The following is a 26,562-nucleotide window of genomic DNA, read 5'->3' as shown; positions in this document are numbered from 1 at the left end:
CTCATCAATTCTCTTGGTCACCTCTTCAGAAAACTCAATCAAATTCATGAGACATGATTTCCCATGCAAAAAGCCATGCTGAGTATCCTTAATTGGTCCTTGCCCTTCGAAATGCAAATAAATCCTGTCCCTTAGAATCCCTTCCAATAACTTTCCCAGCACTGTTGTGAAATAAAAAGGAACAAAACAATCCTCGAGTACCAATGTAAAGTCAATAAGAAACGTGAAGTAGTCATAGGCTATAAGGCTCCACCATTTAAGAAGATCATGGCTGATCCATACATTAAATCCACATTACCATCTGACTTCTGATTCCCTTAATCAATTCCAAAAAAATGATGACCTCATTGAGCATGCACCACTCTCTGAGCTGCAGATTAAGATTCATAACCTTTTGAGTAAATAAATCTCTCCTCATCTCAGTCTTAAATGCCTAACCCTTAATCTTGAAACTTTTGTTCTTAACTCTTCAGCTCTAGAAAACAAAACTGCCACTATTTTATGTCAATACCTCACAGAATCTTCTGTGTCTCAATGAGATCAACCCTCATTTCTCCAAACATAGGCGATATAGTCCCACTTTATCCAATCTCTCCTGAAGGAAAAACAGCCTCTCCATCTCAGGAATCAATCTTCCATCAACTCCAAGGCAAAAACTTTCTCTCTTAGGAACAGGGAGCAAGACAACATGTAGAACCCCAGGTGTGGTCTCACCAATGCCTCCACATCTACAACAAGACTTCTTTCTCCAATTCCCTTGCAACCAAGGCCAATATCCCATTTGATTTCATGTGTTTGCCATACCTACATGTTCAATCATGTACCAGCACTCCCAAACTTTCAGTGAACTAACATCTACTAGTATCTTTTTATTCTTCCTCACCATGTGAATAATCTCAAATCTCCTCACATTTCACATTGCCATTGTCATACCCACCCACTTAACCTTTCCATGTACCTTGGTGGATTCTTCGTATCCTTCTCACAGCTCACTTTCCCAACTATATTTGTGACTAAGTCAATGGAGGAAGAAAATTAGTATTTTATTTTGTTCAAGACTGAAAGCATTTCAGTCCTGACCAGTTGGCAAGTGAAATTTTCCAGCTCTATGTTTATGTTATAACCTGCACCCAGGGAGTAGAGTTTCTGTCTTGGCTGACTGTGTGTGCAGTCTGGCTTGGTTAATTCTGGAAATGAGTCTGGGCTGGAGAGACAATGTTACTCAATTCTAAATAAATATTGGTCACTAGCATTTTGAACTCCCTAAAAAATTACTATTTTAAAATAGTTTTGGTTGTTCAGTTTCACCACAAGATAATTTAGTTTTATTCTTTACTCTTTGACTAATTATCTACAGAAGAGACCAAAGTCACCTTATGAAAAACAATAAAATAATGGGCAGCTGTACTGTATTAAAACACTAGGATATAAAATTCAGTAGCTAAAAAGAAAATATATTAAAACGTAGATATAACATTTTTGCCAATGGGCATGAAACTAAACTAGACTATATTGCTGATATTTATGACATACACTGAAAAATGTAGAAGATAAAATAATTAAAGATTTTCAGTTGAATTGTGTGAGAACAATTGGTGATGAGGACATCAGGAAAGAATTTGATACACAGTATCATTGAACATTATACAAAGGTTAGTTTGCTTTGGACACACAAAGTGTTTTATGAGTGAAAATTGCCAAAATATTCCAACCAAGGCGTCCATAGGAAAGAATCAAAGATAATGTAAAACAGACTGCAGAGGAAAAGGATGAGAGTTCTTGAGGAAACAAATCATGTCATGATTAGAAATCTTTGCTTCATAAATCAACCTGCCACATAGGCCAAGATTGAAATTAGTCTGTTAATTAATGATGCCACTCATAATACACATGTGATAAAAAGCAAAAAAATTAATAAGGCCCTTTGGATATTTGGGAATGCAGGCCATATCACTACCAGCTGAACACTTAGAGCCAGGAAAAGGATATGGAACAAATCAAGGTTGTAGCAGATGTACTGTTACTTAAAAAAAAACTTGAGGATTTGTTTCTCTGCACATCCTTGCAGGGGCTAGAAACATTTTCTCATGGGCAACATCTCTTCTGCCTTGGTTAAAGGAACAAACAAAAAGGCCCCATCTCTTCCAGACCACTAATCCTCTTAAGTTGCCATTTCATTTCTCCCCGTTAATCTTTTACAGTGAGGGAAGTAATGCCTGTCTGACATTTTACAGATCAGTCCACAGCATATGCTAAAGCTGACATGGTCATTCAGGGCATGTGTTTCATTTATTTCCACCTCCAGCAGTGTTTGTATCAAAATTAGGCTTGTATGAATTTAACTCGTTACATCTTTTCTACTTACACATGAGGGTAGAGGGAAAAGAGCAGATGTCTTTGATCTTTCAGTGAACAAGTACTGAACAGAAATAAAGAATCATCATTTCCATTCCATCTACCAGTACTTCCTATCGTTCTAACAATGTTGTAGTTTCATGGGCATTTGCAAGCTCTGTTCTCCAACTCTGCTCCCCCTCCCCCCCTTCACCCCATTCCCCTACCCCTGCCCATTGCAGAGGTAGCTAGTATTCAAGTGTGAACCTAATACGTTCCAGCAGGCAATTCAATGATGGAGAATCACACCAAATCCACAATTCCCACACACCTGCGAACAGAAGCGCATGAACTTTTCAGCATGGTGAAGACATCACGAACACAAGCTGCTCTTTGTACTTCTGTACTTCAAAAACAACCGACTCACCGAGGATTCATGGTTAGACACGAGGACCCTTTGGAATTGAGCTACACTCAGTTTTGGATACACAGTGAAAATATTTTGTACTGCCTCATATCCTAATAGCACTAAAGAAATTCTCTGGTGGTCAGCCTTTGTTGGTGTTCAGAGAGGGTGGCGTGAGAGGCATACTTTGGAAAGAGATCTGACCAGCATTAGGATTGGGAGTGACAGGGACAGGGCAGTTTGGTTTAGCTGTGATAGTGATGAAGTGGGCTTGAGGGGAATGGTACTTTATAGAGTCTGAGTTGTCAATGAGTTCTTTCAATGTGGAGCTCATGGTTGTCCCACAGCTTCCCTACAGCCAACCCACAAAGAAACTGGCTGATTCGGGGCAAACCATCCTTGAAGGTAGGACCCTTAAAATGGTGTTAGCCCCCTTACTTACTCATGTAAAGGGCTTAACACCATGGTATAAATTATCAGTTGAGTGACCTAAACCTTGTACATGAATTTAAAAAAACAAATGAAGCCAGTAAGAACTCACCATCAATGAGAGCAAAAATGTGCTAAGCTCCTAGCTCTCTTCCCACAATAAAGGAGAGCACAGGAATGGGTATGAAGTCCTATTGTCTCCCCTCACACCATACAGTCAGCGTACACTTCTCAGTAGAGACATATGCACATCCACCCGTCCATATTGGTACCTTAGTAATCTCAGTCACACAGAGAGAACAGACCATGGCTGCATGGACCACCTCCCAAACTAATATCATTGCCTCCAACTTTGCATTCACCAGCTGAGTCATCTACTGTGCTCTAAGTTCAACTTATTAAACTTAAATACCTCATGCATTAAATTTTCCAAGATATACATTTTAAAAATGTGTACTTATACTTAATGAAAATGCAGAGAAATGTGAAATAATTAATTATGGCAGGAAGAATGAAGTGAGGAAATATAAACTATGTGGTGCAGTTTTATAGGGGGTGCAGGAAAACAGGGAATTGTGGATATATGCATGTAAATATTTCAAGATGGTGGGACAAGCTGAATAGGCTACTAGAAAGGCATCCAAGACCTTTAGCTTCCGTACACAGAGCAAAAGGAGTATAAAAGCATAAAACTTTCACAAAATCCTGGTTAGGCACAGCTGGAGTGCTGTGGTAAATTTCAGGCATCATATTTTGGGATGGATGCTAAGTTCTTGGAATGCAGAGGAGATTTCCAGGAATCGTATCAGAAATGATATTTCAGTTGTGTGGAGAGACTTAGACTGTTCTTTTTTAAGCAAAGAACATTTTGGGGAAGATTTGATCAAGATGTTCAAAATTATATATATTTTTTAGAAGTAGTATCTGTTTCCATTGGCAAAAGGATCATTAACCAGAAATCACAGATTGAAAATAATTGGTAAAAGGACTGGAGGTAACCTGAGGCAAAATAGTTTCTCCATCAAGTTGTTGTGGTTGGAAAGGGTGATGGATTTCTTTATTCAATAATAAGGAAATTGGATGAATATCTGAAGAAAAAATTGCAGTGTTATGGCAAAAGAGACTAATCTCATTAAATCTATCCAAAGAGCTGATACTGGGTCAATGGGCCAATGTATGCCTTCTGTACTATTCGGTCATTCTGTGATAATAGGAGTGACAATCCTATGTGGTGACAAAGAGCATTCCCCCATTGCAAGATGCTGCAATGACACTAATGAACTTCATCTTCCTTGTCTGCTCAATTTTATCTTATGCCAGTAAATGCTAGCAAGTCAAAAACAAGCTGCTGGAGGAACACAGTGGGTCAAGGTAGCATCTGAAAGCAAAGGGATAGTCAATGTTTTGGGCTGAGACCCTGTATCAGGACAATGCTGTAAAGTGCTGCTGTTTGTGCCCAAGCTGAAGATTCAGTCTCAAAGAATAGCCCATTAATGTTATCTATGGACCTGATATCAATCCTGTCATCAAAGTTCCTCTTGTGTCTTTCCTAAGCTTCCTCCTTCCTGCTATGCGTGGTGAAGGGATCTTCTTTTAAAAAAAACCTCACTGCTTCAATGATCGTTAAATTAATTACCTCAAATTTCTTTGGATTCCTTAATCATTCTGCCATGAAAGTTTAATTTGAGTTTTGACATGTGATTCAGGTAAGATTAGCAGATGGTTTCAGTTGAAGGATTCATATTACTTGAAGGAGACTTAATCTAAAATTATTTACTTTTATATTTATTTAAAATGTGCCACCCAAACTTTCTGACAGTTCATTGTTTATTCCCAGTAGCATTTTTTTTTCAATTTTGTGTCTCCACTGAGCTAATCAGTGCACCTTGTTTGTATCCCTCTTTCATTCTTCAGCTGGGTCTCTCATCTTTCTTATCAACTAAGGGTCACCTGACCTTTTAACCTTTAGTTCAAAACAAAAAGGTCACATTATTATTGCTTCCTGTCTTTCACTCATCAGGAAGGAACTGGATGCATAGGCAGAAAGAAAGGCTCCAAATCAGTATCTCTCCATTTACTGAAGAGAACATTTTGTTTTCTGTGGTCCCACAGGTTGACTTACATGACTGACATTTATACCAAGGCCCATAAGATAAGCAGGGTCATGACCTGTACAGACTCCCTGCTTGAACAGCAGGCGCCAAAGATCAAGATATTAAAGTTGGTCACTTAACATGAAAGTATTTCTGTATGCTTGTGAATGAAATGCCTCTTGATCAAATTAAGTTCCTTTCAATGGCATCTTTAAAATGAATAAACAATGATTATATTATCTATTAAAGGTGATTAAAAGCTGGGAAATTTGTCAATATCCAAAGTTGCATAATGTGGTCTTCGACCTTGCAATAAGACTTACCCTGGATTTGCAACAGAGACAATCTTCAGGCTAGCTGCATTCCTAATGAGCTTATCCAGTGTGTTTACAATCTGGGCAAACTTGGGCCTGTTGTTACGATCTTTCACCCAGCAGTCCAACATCAACTGATGGAGAGCAGTTGGACAGTCCATCGGAGGGGGCAAACGGTAGTCTTGTTCCACGGCATTGATAACCTGCAAGGGAATGCAGAGCATATATGATATTGGCTGTCGGGGCTAGGTTGGGGAATGTGCACACACAAAATAACACCCTTCTTGTGTCAGTGAACACCAGCAGCTCACCAGTGGGTCTATTCTATTGCTAGGAATAATTTTTGTAAACTGAGTGCTCTTCTGGATTTTCCTGGGCACACAGTTACTCATTGGGAGACTGTGAAGTAAAATATATAGCTGAGTCTGTAATATAGGGTCAGTGATTTTTACTGATAACTTCACTCAGAATTAAATTCCTGCTGGATTTAATTTGGTGTCAACATGGTAATCAGTATTTGGATTTGGATATTAAAATATACATTCAAACTAATATTGAGCCAAAATGGGGTGGAGGGGTGTGTGTGGAATCCCTTTACTGAAACGATTGCCCAAGCCAGTCCAAATCCGAGATGCCAGAATGAACGCAAAGTAATCCAATCTGGATTGAGGAAAATGTGAACAATAACATTAGAAAATGCTGGAAAACTCAGCAGGTCAGGCAGCGTCTGTGGAAAGAGAACTGATGAAGGGTCTCCAACCTGCAATGGGATCAGCTTCTCTTAACTTGCTGAATGGTTTCAGCAATTTCTGTTTGATTTCAGATTTACAGTGACTGCAGTTTTTTTTTTAATTTTCAAGCCTATAACAATTTTTGTCTAATATTACAAGTGAATTTGTCACAGAATATATGTTTACCTGCTTGTCAACTCAAATACTTACATCTTGGTTGGACATGTCCCAGTAGGGTCTCTCCCCATATGACATTACTTCCCACATGACAATTCCATAACTCCACACATCACTAGCTGAGGTGAATTTGCGATACGCTATTGCTTCAGGGGCCGTCCATCTGATTGGGATTTTTCCACCCTGGTAAGAGTGTAGAGAGCTCTGTTGATCCTCTGTGCACTTTTAACATATTAATATCAAGCTCAATGCAACATTAAATAAATGACCCCTCCAAGTGAGGAGCAAGCCTTTTCAGCACAATCCGCCACCTTATTGCATCCCGTTACCATGTATCAGAAGATGTCAGGGTGTGAGTATGATTCCCATTCACAAAGAAAAACTGAGTCAGTTCTAAGTCAATAGCTGCAAAACAGGAGATTATCAGAGGAAAAATGAATGGGTATTTTGGACATCCCTATGATAAAGGCCTCTCATATTCAATTCTCAGACAGACCATTAAATGGATTTCCAGCAAGCAGGGCCTAAAGTACCCAGGAAGCTATTTCAATAGGTCTGATATTTTCACATAAAAATGTATGAAACATGTGCTGTTCACACCTGCTGTCACAGGTCCAAAGACAGTTTGAAGAAACACAGGAGCAGTCCTAATCCTGCATGTCCTAAAAAAATTCTCCTCAAAATCTTCCCAAGCTGTTCTCAGTGTCTTCCCACCTCCCTCCAATTAAATCTGCTGCATTCAGCACAAGTCTGCATGTCACCTGTCTGGCGGAAATTGTGTTGGGAAGTGCAGCTCATGCAGGGAAGAAATGGTTGTTACTGCTTCTCACTCCAACAACCAACATGCACTTCTAATCATGTGGGTCAGAAAAAAACTGATCCAAATTTCTTTCAAGTTCCATAGAAATACAACACAAGAAGCAACAGCACACAGCAGCTTTAACAGTAGATTGGAATGCTTCCAAAGTGTGCCAGTAATTAAAAAAATAAATTTAAATGGTACTTGAACTGAAAGTTAAAATACAGGATACAATAAATAGTTCTATCACTTGAATTTTTTAATGATTCACATCCAACCAATATAAAGTTTACAACATAACTATCTCATTTCACTGAAATTTCTCAAGTATTTTCAAAACTTGACAAAGAAATGCACACAACTTAACCCAATCTGGCCCTCACCAGTGAACTTGTGTAGGTTGGATCAGCTGCATCATCCTCCAGGAACCTTGACAAGCCAAAATCAGACACTTTACACACAAGGTTACTGTTGACAAGAATGTTCCTGGCTGCCAGATCTCTGTGCACATAGTTCATTTCTGACAAATACTTCATCCCAGCTGCAATCCCTCTCAACATGCCAACCAGCTGGATTACTGTGAACTGTCCATCATTCATCTGCAAAGCAAGCAAAACAACAACCGAGGTCAGAAATTCAACAAATAAAACATATTAGAGATTCTGTTTCCATAAAAGCAGCAGAAAAGAAGCTCAAATTTCCTGGGAAATTCCTGAGGTAACCTTGATGAAAAAAAAATGAAATTCCTTGAAGCAGGTGACCATGCAGAGCACACCTGCAGAGTATCACACAAAGAAATGTGACAAATATGATACATTAAACCCCAACAGGACATTCCACTTCAGTTTGGCACATCTATGCCAATTAATAGTATATATTGCTGTGTCATATTTAGCCTAACGTTAGAATGAAGTTGCTAGCTAAAAAAAATCATCATACATGATCATAGAGCCAACTAAAAACAGAGAATGCTGAAAACACTCAGCAGATCAAGCAGCATGCATGGAGAGAGAAACAGCATTCGTGCTTCAGGGCAAAAACCTTTCATGTGAACCATTTCGTGGGGACAATGTTCAACAGTGAATTGTGCATAAGTGTGTTGTCATGTACTGGTGCTTATTAGCTACCTTGTCTAATTATGTTCAACAACTGCAAAGAAACAGAAAGCATTAAGCTACTTACCCTGAGGAAGGAGTCCAAGGCACCATTCTCCATAAACTCAGTAACAATCATGACAGGGCGGCTTTTAGTGACCACTCCCTCCAAGTGGATGATATTTGGATGATCAAATTGTCCCATAATACTGGCTTCGCTGAGGAAATCTCTTCGTTGCCTTTCTGTGTAGCCAGCTTTAAGTGTCTTTATTGCTACAAAAATTTCCCTACGTCCTGGAAGTTTAAGGCGCCCTCTGCATACTTCCCCAAATTCACCTGCATTAAAAAATACACAAATTAAATTTCAGATTAAGCACTAAGTAAAAATTGATTAATGTAAGTATATTTTAGTATAAGAGAATGTCAATGCCTTTTAGTCTACCTGCTCCAATCACTTCTTCAATTTTTACACAGGATACGTCGATTTCCTTCGCAAATTCTCTGACAGCTTCATTTGGATCTTCATAGGTGAAAGGATCAATATACACCTTCATTCCTGGTGTGACTGTGAGTGTATAAAGAAAAGTGGTAAACATCATTGACAGGATAACACATTTATATTTTCTAGATTAATGATCAGCTCAAATATGTTAATGTGCCAGAAATTGGACCTAGTTGTGTCTTGTTTTACAGACATTAAACATAAGTAAAGAAAGCTAATTTTGGTGACACATTTGGCCAATAAAACATGTGGAAATGAGGGCCCTTATATTTGTTTCTAGGCTGTTGGGGTGAATTGAAATGTGGGGAGAGCAAGTTCATCCTGCTACAATTATAATTCTTCAGAATACACTGCTGCCACTGTTGTTTTGAAAAATGACTAACATAAAATTGCTGTTGTGGAACTAAGAGTAGCAGAGATACACTAATGCTTCTTCTTCCCAACAAGTTATACCCTTCCTTCAGCACCTAGCAGAGGGCATGACTATTGAGGTAAACACCCTGAAATTTAAAACACACTGCCTGTGGATGTACAACAGATCAGGCAAATTTACTGAAATCAGTGCTGAAACTAATTTTGGCTTGGTCTAAAGCCTTTTAATGACACCTGCACAGCACTGATTTGGACTAATTTCTACCCCAATGTACTTCTCATGGAAAGATTTAAAGAAGGAACTTACTGTGACCAGTGCTATATTGCTGGAGTTTCTCTGTGTACTCGGATTCTGAACCACCTCCACGTTTTCTTAATACAAAGCAAAAAAAAATGAAGCTTTATTGTGGTTCTCAAACAAATTACACACAATAAGAATTTTTTATGCATGATTTTTTATGAATAAATTAAAATATTATGTTACCTGATACAAACAAAAGCAACGACCAGCACAGCTACAATGAAAACCAGGCCTGCAGTAGCAGAACCTACAATCAAGGGGAGTTGTTCCTGGATGCTTTTACTATTCTCATCTAAATAGGAAAAAATATAGGTTTTAATCAGAGCCCAACCAGTGGTTTCACAAACACTATGACAATTAATGAAATGCAGAGCCTTTAACAATTTGTGTATTATTTCATATCTACAATCCTCTTCAACAAAGGTTTAATCATCTCAAACACCCTCCCATGGTTCTGCACCACTCAAGAATTTATTATGTTAATATTTATGTATTTATGTAATATGTATATTTATTGACAAATATCACCAATGAAGAATAAATATGTAAAAATATAAGAGACTTTGATTATTCTCACTTTTGCAAAAATGATCATTTACTTTTAATAATGTTATAATTCATAGCAACTAATTTCATTTCACATCTGGAAATACTTTTGTTGAGTACTATTGGCCAAGCTCTAAATAAAATGGACGTACTTTCCGTCAGTGTCTGGAAGTCAACAGTTTCACTGTACTTCCCATATCCAGCCACAGTCCTGGCTCGCACCTGAACTCCATAAAAAGCAGTTGGTTTTAACCCATCAATACGAATAGTGTTTTTCTGACTTGTAATAGTCGATGCTGTTGACTCATCTTGATCCTGGAATGAAACAGATGTATCGAGGAAGGTAAATGTTAGTTTGGGAACCCTGGAGACTTTCCATCCCACAACACAATATCCACTTAATATGGAAATGTGACTTTGTGATGGAGTTCATTTTTGTGAAGAAAATGTTTGATGCATTATTGAACAGGCAATGCAAAATGCTTTGGGTATTATTCTACACCTAATCTTTGAAAAATGTTCATTTTCTTTTTAAAAAACTAGTACAAAAATACATTGCTGTTTGCAAAATTTAAACAATTCTACAATCAGTTTTTTCTCCCTGGCAATCAACTAGACTGCACTCGATGCATTTAAAAGAATTATTGGCAAGACAATGCTCCAGCAGTCCAGGATTGGCAAAACCAAAATGACATCATGCCAAAGCAAGGCTCTGACAATTATCCATGGAGTAACTGTACCTTTTCACGATATTTCAGCTCATAGTCCAGAATTATACCATTAGGTTTTTCAGGAGCAAGCCACGAGAGAGTCATGCTATCTGAAGTGGCACTCAGCAAATGCACCATAAGAACAGGAGAAGGAGCTGCAAAGAAAACATCAACATTAAACATTCCCAACCTTTTGTTTTGAATTCATGTCACCAAGCACTGGAAAGATTGCAGTTCAGAAAAAGCTTTTTACCCCAATGTTTCTGTATTGTCTTTTTACTATATCTATTCAAAACAAATTCCACTGTACTGCTCTGTCTCCATGACATTCTTACTTTCTCTGTTTCAATTGTGAGGCAAATTTTCCAGTCTGAAGATACACTGGACACTGGCTCAATCATAGCAAAACATTCACAACTCCAATAATTTTAAATTTAGAAAAAAATCTCTAATCGATCACCTCACTCTATTAATTGTCATTTTACCTAGGAAATCTGTCGACTTCTCCACCAGAAGAATTAGTTTCTTGCTGTGTAAATCTTTCATAAATTTAAAAACCTCTATTAAGTCCCTTAAACTCTACTCCTTAAACATATTTCCTCGGTGAAAAATAATTAGACAGCATTTTAAATGCTTCCTAACTATTCCACTTTAAAGTGCAGATCCTGTTCTCTGTTTAAAACCACAATTCTAAGAAGCATTACATTTGTTCAATCATAGGGAGAGACACTCATTCAAAAGTATGTCCGGAGCAGCTGCGTATTTTCATGAGTGAATGATGAAAATGATGTAGTCTATCATGAGGTATGTTCTGTCTCGTGAGTGTAGTTATTCATCACATCTCATTGCACTCACAGCATATTCTATTTATAACACAAGCATTTTGCTCACAACTAAAAAAAGTTCTTGTTTTGCACCCGTAATATATATAAAAGATATTAATTATATTCTGAACACCATAAAAAATAAAGAAATTAATTAATCTTTCTTTAATTTGCAATGGAATAGTTAGGAAGCATTTAAAATGCTGGCTAACTATTTTTCACTGAGGAAATATGTTTAAGTAGTGAGTTGACTTGCTTTTTGATTTATTGATTTGATACTGTAATCCACTTTAAGTGATAAAACTTCATGTTTCTTTACGAGGTTTTAAGTGGAACTGTGAGCACACAGAGCAGGTTCCATCATCCTGTTTAAACCCAAGCTATTTTAAAGTTTTCACCCTAGGAAAAGAAGACTTGAGAGATTTCCTCCTGCTGCCCAATTCCTCTAATCCAGTCACACAACAATAGAAGCTAATACCATCAATTAAACACCAATCAAAGGACAAATTACATACATACTGCCGAGAGCTAAGATTCCCCTAAAGGCCTAGCCCAGAACACAGCCATCTCCCAGGGCATAATTACAGCTACGCCATCCAGCACCTGGACTGCCAGTGTGAATTCCTGAATGACAAAGCCTGATGGCATCCCACCAGCTGCTTCAGGCGGCGACTTAGCAAGTCCCCTAACACCGTTTCATTGTGTCCGACTTATAATATTAAAAAGTGCCAAATGAATGAATATTCAGGCACTAATCACTGGACGATAAGCTACAATACAAAAGGGGGGCTTAACGTGAAAGGCAGGCAAGCCCTAACCCTAAGGATGGCCACCCTCAAATAAATCCTCTCTTCTCAAGGGTTGAGAACTTCCAATAATTGGAGTCAGAGTTTAAGAATCTCCGGCAGTGTTGCCCTTGCAACATATACCCTTTCTGTAGTGGCAGACTCAAAAAATATAGCATGACCCAATATATAATGTCTGTGTGTGTCTGTGTTGGTGTGTGTGGTGTGCATGTGTGTGAAAAAAGACAAAAACTAAGACTTTACAGATATTATAAACTTATCAAAAATAAAAGTTCTTCGTTATTAGTATGCAGACCAGTGTCAATGTTTTTTTTCTGAATTTGCATGTTTTCTTTGTAGAATATTTCAGTATACTTTCTTTTTTAACAATTTAATGTAATTATATTTCAGGTCATATTGCAACAAATGATGGCATGGTAATGGCACCTGTAGGAGTAGAATTTAACTCCCCTTTCCTGCATTAGCTTCAGAAAATATAACAGTGTGCTTCTAAGGTGGAGTGTAAGGAGAAATTAGAATAGAACAGAGACAGGGGAGAATCCACTTTCAAATATTTGTGCTTGTGAGTTCTGATGTAGACAAGATCACTTCAGAGATCTCCAGGTGCAACACCTTGACTTTCACCATGCTAGAAACCATTCATGTTTTGAACATGAACTGCTTCCGAGGAAGAAAAACACAAATTCATTATCATATTCTTTTGAGATTAAAAAAAGTTCATCAAACATTTAAGTGGGTTAGGAGCGACTCAGCATTCAAGACAATCTTTCCAGTGCTTTACCCAAAAGGTTTACTGAGCTGGCTGGGAGCGATTTCTAACACATGCAAATTAAGTTTTAACACCAGCTCTTCAGCACACACAAGTTATTTTAGAGTTTGACTTTAGTCAGCATAATTTTGTTTCAAAGGCAAGAAAAATGACCTGAATAGATAAAACACAGTGGTTTAAAAAGTAAAGATTAGTTTGTGAAAGAGGTACTTGGTGCCAATTGTCTTTTCTTTCAGAAAGAAAATAGGAGGGGTGATTTTGCCTTTACCACCTGGTTGGTGGGATGGCAGAGTGTATTGTCAGCCTACTGGAGACTTTGGCTGTGCATCACTGCAGCACAGCGGGAGAGAAGGATCATGGAATTCTGATGATGTTGACTTCTCACTGAACAAAATAGATGCCCCATTTATTTTGGCAGAATCAAGCTCTACTACTTCCCTTTGGATAAATATCTCTTGTCTCTAAACGTGAGGTATGTATTGAAACTGAAGTTAATTAAGGAAATTGTTTAGTCTCAACTAGCCAGTGACTATATGTCTCAGGCAATGATTCTAACTCCCTCTTCTTCTTAATAATCTTCCCATCCAGCTCATTCCCCTCTGGTTAATCTTTCTAATCATTCTATTGTTCTTCTACTGGGGCTCCTCAGTGACACATTAAAGTCCAGCCAGCTGTGCAATGTCCTGCCCTATCAATCACTCCCTTATGAACAAGATGCCACAAAACCAGAATCTCTTTGTGGAACTGGCTGCAATTTGGCTCTTGAATCGTGATTCTCCTTTCCTTACGAAGCTATTCAATTCAGCTACATATTCTTCCACATTCTCATATCCAAAAACAGCAAGTGGTTATGGAGCAGCATGACCAAATCCTTTCTAAACTTAACCCTAATCCTTGGATCTTTTCCAAGGCCATTCATATCATCCTCCTCCATCACTGTGGACTCTCCTTTCAAATCCTTGTCACTCATACCTTCTCATGTCAGGATGACTTTTCTTATTGCCAGAATCTTCTTTCTAAGCCATAATGTCTTATTTGCCTTTTTCACAACATTTTGAATAAAGCATTTCCTTTCCTGCTCTCCAATCTCTTCCACATCAACATGGGATGGAGTCCAGCCCTCTCCTCTTCCTAACTTCTTCCTACAGCTGCAGAAATGTACTAGAAAAATATCAAATGTAGGAATCATGGACCTTACACCTTCCAACTATTGCTGCTTGTCCATGAACAATTAGTTCAGTGTACCATGGACTGTACCTTAAACCTTGCTAGCCTACTGCTCTGCAGACCATATGGACGTATTCTATGGATTAATCCTTTAATATTTGGTGAGCTGAAGTCCAGGAATGTTTATGTTTTATACACACATCACCTGAAATGTTAAAATGTCTCTCTACTTACCAGCCTGATTTGTAGTGATGTTAACAGCTGTAAATTGGGGAGGATGTGGACTCTTGCTGGAAACACCATTTACTGCTTGGATTTCAAATGTATAACGTGTGTGAGCCAAAAGGTTGCTGATAAACACCCGCCTTTCCGTAAGACCCAGCTGCCGTGGAACAAACTCAACGTTGTCATCGCATCTGGAGCAGATTTTGCCCTCAACACTGCACTTCTTGCAGATGATGTTATAGAGCTGATCATCCCGACCACCAGTATCCCGTGGCTCACTCCACTCCAAGCTCAGAGAGGTCTCATTCACACTCGAAATAACATTACGTACAGCTGAAGGCACACCTTAATGAAAATCAAATTGAAAAGGGAAGTTTGAATATATGTTGAACACCCAATACACATATTACTAACTTGTAAATACTGAATCGAGACACATAAAAATCTGCTTACATTAAATTTTACAGCTATCAATCTTTTCAAATGATTAATCCAACAAATTCAAATAAGCTAACAGGTTGCATACCACTACGTTCACCTGTCTTTTTTATTGTTCGATAAGAATAGATATTTTAGAATTGCTGCCTCACAGCCATAGAGACCCAGGTTCAATTCTGAGCTCCAGTGGTGTCTGCGTGAAGTTTGCACATTCTTCCTGTGATTGGATATGGTTTCCTCCCACATCCCAAATACATGCAATTAATTGGCAATTGTAAATCGCCCCAGTCAGTAGGTGAGTGGTAGAATCTGGAGGGAATTGATAAAAACGTAGAGAGAATAAAAATGGTATCAGTGTGGATTAGTGCAAATTATGGGTTGATGGTCGGTGTGGACTTGCTGGGCCAAGGGCCCGTTTCCATGCTGTATGTCTCTGTGACTATATTATCATTTTGAGACACCTCGGGTATTGTGCACAGCATGTAGAAAAGATGCAGCATTTATCATCTTTTAAAAATAGTCCACAAAGGTCACTGGAAAAGCAAATTATCTTTTAAAAAGTTATAAAATGAAATTAAAGTTTGTTCAAAGACATGGCACCTGGGGTCGGGGTTCTGCTTTTACTGATAAGCAGCCACGAAACATCTGAGATCCTAATTTTCTAGAAGAAAAAGAGAGCAACTTCAGATGCACCTTTAACAACCAGTCTGTTGCCTGCAATGTGCTGATAAAAGAAATAGAAGGCATTGGAGATAAGTGACAATCCCTTAAATACCAGGTGGAAGTTGTAAAGTGCTTTTTTTTTCCACCTGATGCATTTGTGGGAAACTATTTGTAGAAAACCTTTTTCTAAGAAAGATAACATGCAGTCTGAAACAGAAGAGAAGTAAAACAAATTGTCTTTCTATTTATTCAACTCTAAGGTCACTATCAAACAGTGATGACACATAGAGATGCTACAGAAGAGAAACCTAAATTGTAATCCAAACCAGATTTTCCTGCTTTGTTTTCCTATCACCTTAGTTTGTTCTCATTTATTTGATCTCAAGCATCTACAAATAACGAACACTTAAAGGAGCAACACAGATTAATATGACAATCCAAGGATGAATTTCTGGGTATTTGCATCTAAGTTTATCATTACCTTAGCTAGTTTCTAAACTTCTTTTAAAATACCACTCCAACCTTTCATCATAACACACACCCTTGGTGAGAGCAACCAGAATCAGGGCCTTATCTGCACTATTACCATGTTTGAATCTCTCATTTGTCACTTGTTGACAGAAATGGGTGCAATATTCAAGCAGTGCTATGGCCAATGCACTGGTTAGTTTTAATGTTGCTCTTCATTAACTGAATATTTTTACTGTTAGGAATCTTTCAGATACATTTTTAGTTACTTCAATACCAGTTATTATGTGTGTCAACTACTTTTCATTTCTCCATACCATACTTTATAATTGATTTTGCATAGATATAATTTTATATGTACCTTGATCTCCCATTAATCTACCTATACACACACGATGTCTGATGCAATATAATTCCTAAAATGCCATTTTCAATAGCATAATTGCTTGTGTGATATTATCTGCCTCGTTAACTATTTTATTTTTGATGACTGAATCTCGACCTTTATAAATGAGGAACAGTAGTGGTCCCAACAGCTTGTCCAATGGCTCCTCAAACAGTTCTACACCCAGTTGAAGATTCCAATAATCACCCAGAGATGAAATGTTGTATCTCATCACCTGACAACAGCAGTCCCAGTTGATTTTGGTCCCATCACTGGCAACCTTGCAACGTCTTCCCTGACCACAAACCGTGATTTGAGTCTGTACATTGGATGTTGATAAAAAATTTGATCTGTTTCTCATATGAAATTTAAATATTTATTTTAAACATTTATTATTGCATAGCTATTGGGACCTGGCCTTATTTTCCATTATAACTCATGAATCTTAATAACCTATTACTGCCTTGGCAGAGTGAAATCAGCAAATTTGAGGTCTTCTTTCTATAACTTAGTCACTTAATGCAAGACAGTGATCTGCCAAAAGAATTCATTTCCTCAAAACTCTTATTGAGATACATCAAAGAATGCCCAATTTATGACAATGGACATGTAATTTAGTACAGTAATGAACATCATTCAACCTTGAAGTGTAACTTTGAAAATATTGAACAGACATTAACTCAAAGATTGACAGTAACTACTTCAAAAATATAAATAGGAGTTGGCCATTCAGTTCATCACACGTCCTCCATCACTCAAGAAGATCATTGCTGATCTTTTACCTCAGTAGCATTTTCCTTCCTAACCCCATATCCCTTGGTTTCCTTAATATCCAAATATCTATCAATCTTTGTCTTGAATATACGCAGTGACTGAACTTCTGCAAGCTGCTTCGGTAGAGAATTCCAAAGATTCACGGCTCAAATAGAACAAATTTCTTCTCATCTCAGTCCTGCATGGCCAATACCTTATTTTAAAACCATGATTCTTTGTGCTAGATGTGCCAACATCAAGCCCTGCAACAATTTTGTACAATTTAATGAGATCACCTCTCATTCTTCTAAATTCAAGAGAGTATTGGCCCAGTCTACTTAATCTCTCCTTATAGGACTATACCCCCATCACAGGAATCATTCTGGTAAGCTTTCATTGCACTTCTCTCTTGTATGTCTATGTTTCCTTAGGTAGGTAGACTTGACTTGTCTGTAATATTCCATTTTTACTCTCATTGATTCTTGCTAGAACTTCATTAAGACTCTGTATTCAAATCTACTTGCAATAAAGACCAAAATACCGCTTGCCTTCTGGATTACTTGTTATGAGTGATGTAGGGATAGAAATTCATCTTCAGTCACTGGCATCAAGCGCACAACATGATAATGGCTCTGAAGTCAATGGAACAAAATTGAGATATGGTGTGGTATTATGGTTAGGTTACCGGACTAAGAGCCAAAGTTCTGGGCATTGAGATCTCACCATTGTCAGCTGGGAATTTACACTGCATTAATTAGATTAATATGGAATTTAAAATTAAAAGCTATTCTCAGTGATGGTCACAATGAATCCATTGGATTGTCATAAAAATTCATCTGGTTCACTAATGTCCTTCAGAGAAGGGATCTGCCATCCTTAGCCTGTTCAGCTTATTCATGACTCCAAACCCACCAATGTGGCTGACGATTAAAGATGAACATTAATCTTAGCATTGCTAGTGACATCCACATACCGTGAATGAATAAACAAAAAATAAGTTCAGAGCAAGGACAAGTGGACAAATTTCAAACAATCAATACCTATAAATTCAGCTCTCGTCAAGATTGCTGAGCATGCTGAAGTGAATGGAATTGTACAAGTTACTAAAGCTGCTATATTGTGTTATCAGCAGGGATAAATTTCTAGGTAAATGTTTCAATTTGATTGTTTAACAACATTTTTAATCTCACAAGAGATTTTGGAAGATAACCGTCTTTGAAAGTTTAATTTTTTTGTTCAGTATTTGCAACCAGGTAGATGAATTAACGGCATTTTTTTAAAAATGGCTTCGATTTAATGGTCATTACAGATGTATGGTTGCAAAGTGACCAAGATTAACATTCACAAGAGATAGGCAGAATGGAAAAGAAGAAGGGATAGCCTTGATAATAAAAAGTAGGATAATAGCAGTAAGAGAAAGGATTTCAGTTTGGAACTAATGTGCTTAGACCTTAGAAACTACATGGGACAGAAAACATTGTTGGTAGTTGTTCGTAGGTCCCTGTAGATTTGTGGTAATATCAGGCATGGTATAGTCAGGAAATTAGGGGCATATGTATCAGGAATAACAAATAATCATGTTGGACTTTAATCTACATATAGACTGCACAAGTCAACAGTAGTGGTGTGGAAGGTGAATTCATGGAGCATATTCATGGAGATTTTTTCTTCTTTCAATACATTGAGGAACCAACAAGGGACCAGGCTATTTTATATCTAATACTGGAGAACGAGAAAGGGTTAATTAATAATTTGGTAATTAAGGGGCTTTCAACAAAGAGTGATTATAATATGATGGAATTTTACAGGAACGTTAAAAGTGAGTTAATTCAATTGAAACCAAGTTCCTAAATATCAAAAAATAGTAAGATATAAAACATGAGCCTGGGAAACCACACTAAGATTATAACAGTACATGAACAAAGGTTAACATTTCAAGAATTAATATATAATTTACAGCAAATATATCTCTTTTTTATGGCACAAAACCCATCAGGAATACTGATCCAGCTGTGTCTAACAAGACAAGTTACAGGTAATATTACATCAAAGGAAATAGCTTTTAATGTTGCAAAAAAAATCCTAAAGTTTAGGATGATTTCTGAATTCGATAAATGAAGGACCAAGACACTCATAAGAGAAAGCAGTATATAAGAGTAATCCAACAGGAAACAAAAACATACTGTGAAAGCTTTTATAAAGTTATAAAAAGGAAAAGATTAGAAAAAAGTTACGGTGAGATCCTACAGATGGAGACAGGAGTAATTATATTGGGGTTTGTGGAAGCAGCAGAGAAATCAACAAATACTTTGTGTCTGTCTCCATAAAAGATACAGAAAACCACCCAGAAAAAGTGAAGAACAAAAGGTCCAAAGTAAACAAGAAACTGAAAGACATCAGATTTAATAAAAATAGAAAAATTACTGGGGCTGAAAACCGATGAATCTCAGGACCTGATCCCAGATTTTGAAAGAGGTACCTATGAAGATAGTGGATGCAAAGTTCCTACAAACTGAAGGTAGCAAACGTATTCCCACTTGTTAAAAATTTCAGTCTTGCAGGTCACTGTATGTGTACTTAAGTATTTACTTCAATAAATATAGCTCTCAACTAGATAAAGAATAGGTGCAGAAGGATACACTTCAGAAAAGGTGATTGAGCACCCAGTGCCATGCTAAGATAGTGTATTCAAAAAATCCTCAGTTTTTGGCTGAAAGATTACATATAGGCACTAAAGCTCAAAACATGGACAAAGTACACATATCCACGCTTTGAATAGTGCTCAGGTTTACAATTAGTGTTGAGTAGCTACACACAGACGTGGTTGCTTAAGATTTACAGACTAGCAGCATGGCCATTAATGTGTCGGAGGTGCTTTTACTATTCTAGATAATTAAACTGCAAATATCCCAATGGCACTATAAAAATATCTGTCCCAGACATGTTCCCTCTACTGCCATAAAAAGCAGAAACTAATGGGTTTGGGATCACAGAGAAAACAGAAAGAAGATTATAAAAGCCTTGGAAGTGATTTAAAAACGGCTGTCTTTGTTCTTGTAAGTCATTGTCTGCCTTAAAGTCCTTCTCTTGACAAACTGTTACTTAGGACTACAAACTGTTCAAAGCAAGAAAGATTATGCCCCATATTAGGCAGCTAACATTTGCAGTTACAGTAAGCATGCTATGAAAACTGGACTTGATTAATGCTTTAAAAAATGTGGAAGTTGGTTGTAGCTAGCATAATTTTATTCAGTTGTCCCAAGTTAATGGTCCAGTCCATTTGGCTGAGTTTCTGGCTTGATGCTTAATGTCGATGGAATGAAAATTTGTTGCTAAAAGTTGTTCAATTTACAGAAAAATAATGGCAGAGAAAGGCTGCTTTTCATCATTGTTACCTTCAGTATTTGGACCGACTTTGATAAAGATCATCAATTTTTGTCTTTTTTTAATGGACTGATAGTTCACGACTGATTGATAGTGAGAAACTCAAAGGATCCACACTCATTTTCATATAAGTAGAGAAGTAAACACAGAAGTGACTGAAATTAAGTTAAAATATGATTAATGCATTGAACAAGGTTAAAATTGACCACAATATCAGAAGTGTTGTCTATGTGAAATGGTAACTTTGTATTACATTCTGCAGATGCTGCCTGATCTGCTGAGTGATTCCAACATTTTCTAGTTTTGTCTCAGATTTCCAGCATCTGCAGCTTATTCATTTCCATTTTATTGATCACAATGAGATCTGCGTAATTTAGCAGTGGATGGAGTACGTGCAGCTTCACATGGTCAAACTCTGGTCTGACTTCCATTATCATAACATTTATAATAGTGGAAAAATGAATTTATACATAATAATCAAATGGAAAAATAAACTCTATTGGAATAAAAAGTTAAATCTGAATATCATTTCTGGGCATCATTAATGTTGGCAAAGGATTTGGCAATGATAAGTTGCTAAGTCATTTTTTAACAGCATAACTGGAGTTCTAACAGTAGAGAAAACAAAAGATGTCCACAGTACTCTGGGATGTTATAACACATCCATGGATATTAGAACCATATACTGAGACCAGAGTCAATTCTGGGGAGACATCATCTTTGGTTTGAAAACCGCAAAACTTGATACACATGGCATGCTGTCCTAAAAAAGTGCTACATTGACTTTTAATAAGTAAGAGCCAGTGACTAACTTGTGCATCCCATCTCAGGCTGATCACTGTCTGCTCGATAGAATCCAGTTTTACAGGGACAGATGGTGGCTCCTTCTGAGCTGATCCGGCTGTTCGATGGGCAAAGAGAGCAGGGTTCCTCCCCCTGCCGGGATTTGAATGTTCCTTGCTGACAAGCTAAAAACCAAGAAAAAAGAGCAATTAGGAACACATTTTTAGCATATTTAGATATTGCAAGTAAGTCAATTATAATAAAAAATAAATGATTTGGAGAAGAAATTTTTCTTCAGAGACAAAACCACATTTGGAAAGAACATCAATACATTATACTTGGGAAGGAAGTGACTGCGCCAAGGATGAACCTAAAAATGTCCGATCGTCAAGCACCAGCAACAGTAGAAGTGGTTACTGTTCCAATCAAACAATGTGAGAAAGACATGCCCAGAAATTTGTCCTTGTGGGCAGCACTAAAACTATTATACACAGTAGCTACGTGTTCTGAAATTTGGTTTCATTGACTTCAACAAGGAGAAAGGAGAAGTATGAAAACCATTTTAAAATTTGAAATTTGCCATTTTTTTAAATTGCCTGAAACGTTCAAAACCTGAGGGTATGTAATCCACAGATGCAATTGTGTCAGAGAGGTTGACTGACAATAAATAATATTATCATGTTGTTAAAATGATACTTATATTACCAACTACAAGCCCCAAATATCTGTTGTGAGTTTTGTTCTTTCTTTGCATGCACATGCAGTAACTTTAAGGCATTCAAGTCATGGCATTGGTCAGGCAATGCCATTTCTGTGAAGCCAAATGCAGGACAGCGTGACTCAGACAGCAACTTTTGCATATTCATATTTAACTGCACATCTGTCCCTTGTGATATAATTTACTCATAAATAATGACGAATGCCATACATGTCACAGCGGTTCTGAGATCAAATTTTGGCTCATTCATTTTAACATGAAATTAAAAGGATCTGCTCACTGTATCTATTTTTACAATTTTTCCTCTTCATTTTCTGTATAAGACGAAATTCAACTTGAAAGGATTCTGTTCCTCACAATATCACTGAGACTGCTTAAAGCCAATGCAAAGTAATGGAGAAGTACAATTCTCAACTATAAGAATAAGGATATAGACAAGGGACAACAAGTATGGGCACAGGCTACTTGGCTGTGCTTTGTAAGGCTGCTTTTCATCATTGTGACTTTCACTGTTTGGACCAACTTTGAGTTTTTTGTAAGTTTCCTACAAAGAATAAGAGGTATTGGAGACACATGCTCATTTCTACTGTGTTACTTTAAGGACACACCTGCATGTCCCTTCAAAAGCCAGAAAGCTGCTTGCGCCTGCTGTAAAGAATGGAAAACACAAGTCTGTCAAAGATCCCCTGCACACAAAGCACTTTCTGCCAATTTGGACGAAGTAATTTTCTGGCAATGTACTGGTGACAAAAGCACTTAGCTGGCTGCTGGCATGTATTGGAAAATCACAGTTAGCACTGCCACAATTTTTCGATGCTCTCTGGCAACAGACATAATCTCCTCTTGCCAGGGTTTCCTGAAAAATTATTACTCATATTTTAAATTTCATAAGGTTAATCTCAGGACACAGGTTGAACAAGTTGACCCAGAGGATCAAATGCCATTTTTGGAGGAGCGCTTTCTTTTTATTGAACCTGAAATATACTGAAAGCCTTTTAAAAGCTCTACTCCTGACCTGATTCCAATTAGTCTTCCATCTCTGACTGCAACTCAACCCAGGCCCTGTTTCAACTAACAACATTCTTTCCCCCACTTCTAAATCCAAATATGCTTTGACTCCCGTAAAAACAGTTGAGGTTCCAGAATAATCAGAAATGAATGCAGCCTTACATTAAATCAAAATATAAGTTTGAAGCAAAACTATTTTCCACTTAAAAGAATTGAATGCTTCTTCCACAATGCAGCCAATTTTCCATGGTTTCGCTATCAACTCAGAGCCATGCATACAGCGAGAGGAAATTGTAAAATTGTGCCCGTGTGCCCAGGGCACCGCAGCTACGTTTGTGGCAAAGAAATCTGGGAATGTTCCAGAGGCTGCACTTCTGCCAAACATATGCTACATTACAGGCTGTGAGCACAACTTATATAGACCCACTACATTTCCTTGGCTGCGTCCCGCCAGCCTCCAGCACTCCACTCACCTTATAAAATGAGTACATAACTAACTATTTGCTCCAGCCTACTGAAGTTGGATTAAAGTAACAAAAACAAACGGATTAGGCAAAGCCTCGCTGATTTTTTTTTCCAGTTTCTGATGCAGCAGTGTGCCACTTTTAGCAATTTTGCATTACTTTTCTCCAGCTTTATTGCCTTGCTACTACAATTCATCAAAAAAGCGTTGAAGGGAGTGGACGTTTTCTGCTTCCAGCAGCACTGTGTCATCTAAATGAGGACAACAAATTCAGCAAATTTAACAGTTAATGAACTGGCCAAAAGAGTAATTTCTGCTCTTCTCAAAGGAGGCCAGGCTTATTACCTCTGCTTCACTGGGGGCCACCATAGTTGAGGCCAACTCGCAGACAACCTATGCAATAACTTTTTCTGTGTGTTAAATTTTTATGGCACCGATTACTATATATATTGAATTGATTAGTTTTCTGGCCACAGATTCCTCACGAGTTACCAAGCCTTGCTGTAAAAGGCCAATGCTTTCACGATTTTCCATGTGAAGAGGAACTAGCAGCTTACTAAGGCACAATGATATTCCCAGAATTTAGAGTTCCCAGGAGTCCTAGATATAGTGAACAATACCCTTGAATGGTACAAACTAGACCTTACTCAACATCGTCTGAGATACAGTGCTGCCTTTTACAAAGTGTGGCCTTCAGTGCTAAGCTCGACACCACTCACACGTGTGCAAATGCTTGCTCACTATTAATCATGGGAAACTTAGATGCTGCATCAATTTGCTTAAAGGTTCCTGACAAGAAACTGGTTTCATGTTGAAAATGTGGCACTGAATGTGCAGCATATCTGCAGTACTTGACTAAAGCTCGAGACCTGGGATCTGCTGGAATTTGGGCCTTGGTGATCATCTATGAAACAGGGAAAGCAACAAATTGCAACAGCAGATCCTTATGCAATATGCGGTCTGGGAGTCTAACTCTGATAGAAAATCTGCCACAGGTAAGTCCATCAAGTCCAGTGTGTTTTTAACACTGAGGTAAAGAAGAAGTGTGCCTGTTATTCAGTGACCCTGGAATACTTCCTTTAAATTCCACTGATCAACCTACTGTAGGTTCAAAAATCCTAAGCAGATCATGCTCTATTTTTGTTAAATGTGAAAAATTCCTAAAATAGGCAATAGTTTATTCAAAAGGGCTTTTTTTTAGGCAGGTACCCCTGATGTTTAAAAGATGCTTGGCACTACTTTGTCAACCAATGCCTTGAAGGAGATGCTGGGCACTAGAGATGGCACCCAGGATCTGGTGACCTCAACTTGTTTTAGGCTAGAAATTGAGTACAATGGATACCAATTCCTCTCCCTCCTTTTGGTGCCTCATTTTGTGTTTTTTTTCACTTCATATCTTCTTGGCTCTTTTGTTCTCAGTCCCCCCTACAATCCTGTAAAAACGACTAATAATTTAAAATAGTTTTACAGCTTCATGAATGCGTGGCTGTTTTTATGTGGCATAACCCTTTATACTTTAGCAGGGTCCTGATGCAGGGTTTTGTCCCGAACCGTCGACAATTCCTTCCCCCCCACAGATGCTGGTTGATCCGCTGAGTTCCTCCAGCAGTTTGTTTGTTGCTTTAAACTTTAGATGTTGGTCATATCTTGTATGTTCCCCTTTTAGATTACCTGCTAGTCAAAGCTTTGTTGGCAATAGCTCAACTGATCCAACCCCGCAAAGCGAGGTGGAGCAACAGAGAGCATTGTGAGATATTAAAATTAGATATTTATTTATTAGTCACATGTACATCGAAACACACAGTGAAATGCATTTTTTGCGTTACTGAGAATGTGCTGTATTCAGTGATAATATTTTTATTATCCATGTTTTACTTAGACAGTGAAAGCTTAATGAGTGCTTTGCTATGATATCAGACAGACTTTGACTATCATCACAGCAATGAAAATAGAAACTATCTACAAAGGGTATCTTAGCAAGCAGGACCCAACAGGAAACTCATTCCTTTCTAATCTGACTAATGTCAACACTGATCTTTTGCAGCAAACTGCTTGCAGACTCCTCCAAGGCACCAAAGGGACTGTATGTCAAGGTACTTTAACCAACATCTTCAGCTGTATGGCCAAAAGGCTGCCTGCCTTTGGTTACCGAGTGAATTTACTATATCTGAGGTTAAAAACACTTTTAGACAATGAGTATTTATGTGGTTTTTAAAATAATAAGGCAAAAGGGAATGTGGAGAAAGCATAATACCACTTATCTATTAAACCTTGGGAGATGATCAATTGTTGAGTTTAATAAAATAGATTGCTTCTAAGTTAAGCTGAGATCTCCCAGAGAATGCTTCAAAGGAACAATATTCTTCTGCAACAAGAAATTATACTTCTATCATTTGGTTTAATGCAAGACAATGACAATATCTGGAACATTTACAAGACAATCACATCTGAGGTTTTTGGAATTGTACATGTCATCATTGGTGGGCATTTATAAACGTAAGCTACTTTGCTGGGGTAAAATAACCTCCCTTACCAAAGGGAGACCATGGATAAGTTTACCATATGTTTCATTACACAATTCACAGATAAAATAAAAGCAGAAAATGCTGAAGACACTCAACAGGTCAGGCAGCATCTGTTGAAAGAGAAACAGTTAACATTTCAGGTCCAGGATCCTTTGTCAGCACAGATGAAACCTCTCCATAGGAATACAACCCATAGTTTTGAAGAGAGACTTGAGATATTTTGAGTATCTTTGTGGATGCACAAATGTGTGAGATGGTATTTGATAGAAGTGTTTAAAATTAGAAAAGATTTTGACAAAGTGGATAGGGACCAATTATTTCCCTCAGGTTACAGTCAACCCGCTGAGTTCCTCAGAAAAAAAGGGTGCAGAATTT

General features: G+C 37.7%; 1 protein-coding gene across 4 annotated transcripts in view; it reads right to left on the bottom strand.

Annotated features, from left to right (window-relative positions):
* Positions 1-26,562, bottom strand: part of LOC127571191 (ephrin type-B receptor 3-like) — an 84,891-nt gene that overhangs the window by 4,697 nt on the left and 53,632 nt on the right. For 2 of the 4 annotated variants that reach the window (XM_052017333.1, XM_052017331.1), the window contains exons 4-14: positions 21,503-21,658; positions 14,609-14,944; positions 10,839-10,963; positions 10,251-10,413; positions 9,736-9,844; positions 9,559-9,623; positions 8,808-8,942; positions 8,466-8,713; positions 7,667-7,882; positions 6,518-6,667; positions 5,586-5,779 (exon numbers count right to left, since the gene is read on the bottom strand). In XM_052017333.1, coding sequence (XP_051873293.1) covers positions 5,586-5,779; positions 6,518-6,667; positions 7,667-7,882; positions 8,466-8,713; positions 8,808-8,942; positions 9,559-9,623; positions 9,736-9,844; positions 10,251-10,413; positions 10,839-10,963; positions 14,609-14,944; positions 21,503-21,658 — 1,897 coding nt within the window. The remainder of the gene's footprint in view (positions 1-5,585; positions 5,780-6,517; positions 6,668-7,666; positions 7,883-8,465; positions 8,714-8,807; positions 8,943-9,558; positions 9,624-9,735; positions 9,845-10,250; positions 10,414-10,838; positions 10,964-14,608; positions 14,945-21,502; positions 21,659-26,562) is intronic. The other 2 variants (XM_052017334.1, XM_052017332.1) reach the window with 1 other exon arrangement.

This window comes from Pristis pectinata, chromosome 6 (genome assembly GCF_009764475.1).
Source record: "Pristis pectinata isolate sPriPec2 chromosome 6, sPriPec2.1.pri, whole genome shotgun sequence".
Lineage (NCBI taxonomy): Eukaryota > Metazoa > Chordata > Chondrichthyes > Rhinopristiformes > Pristidae > Pristis > Pristis pectinata.
The sequence above is the reverse complement of the archived record's forward strand: the minus strand, read 5'-3'. Positions and strand labels throughout refer to the sequence as shown.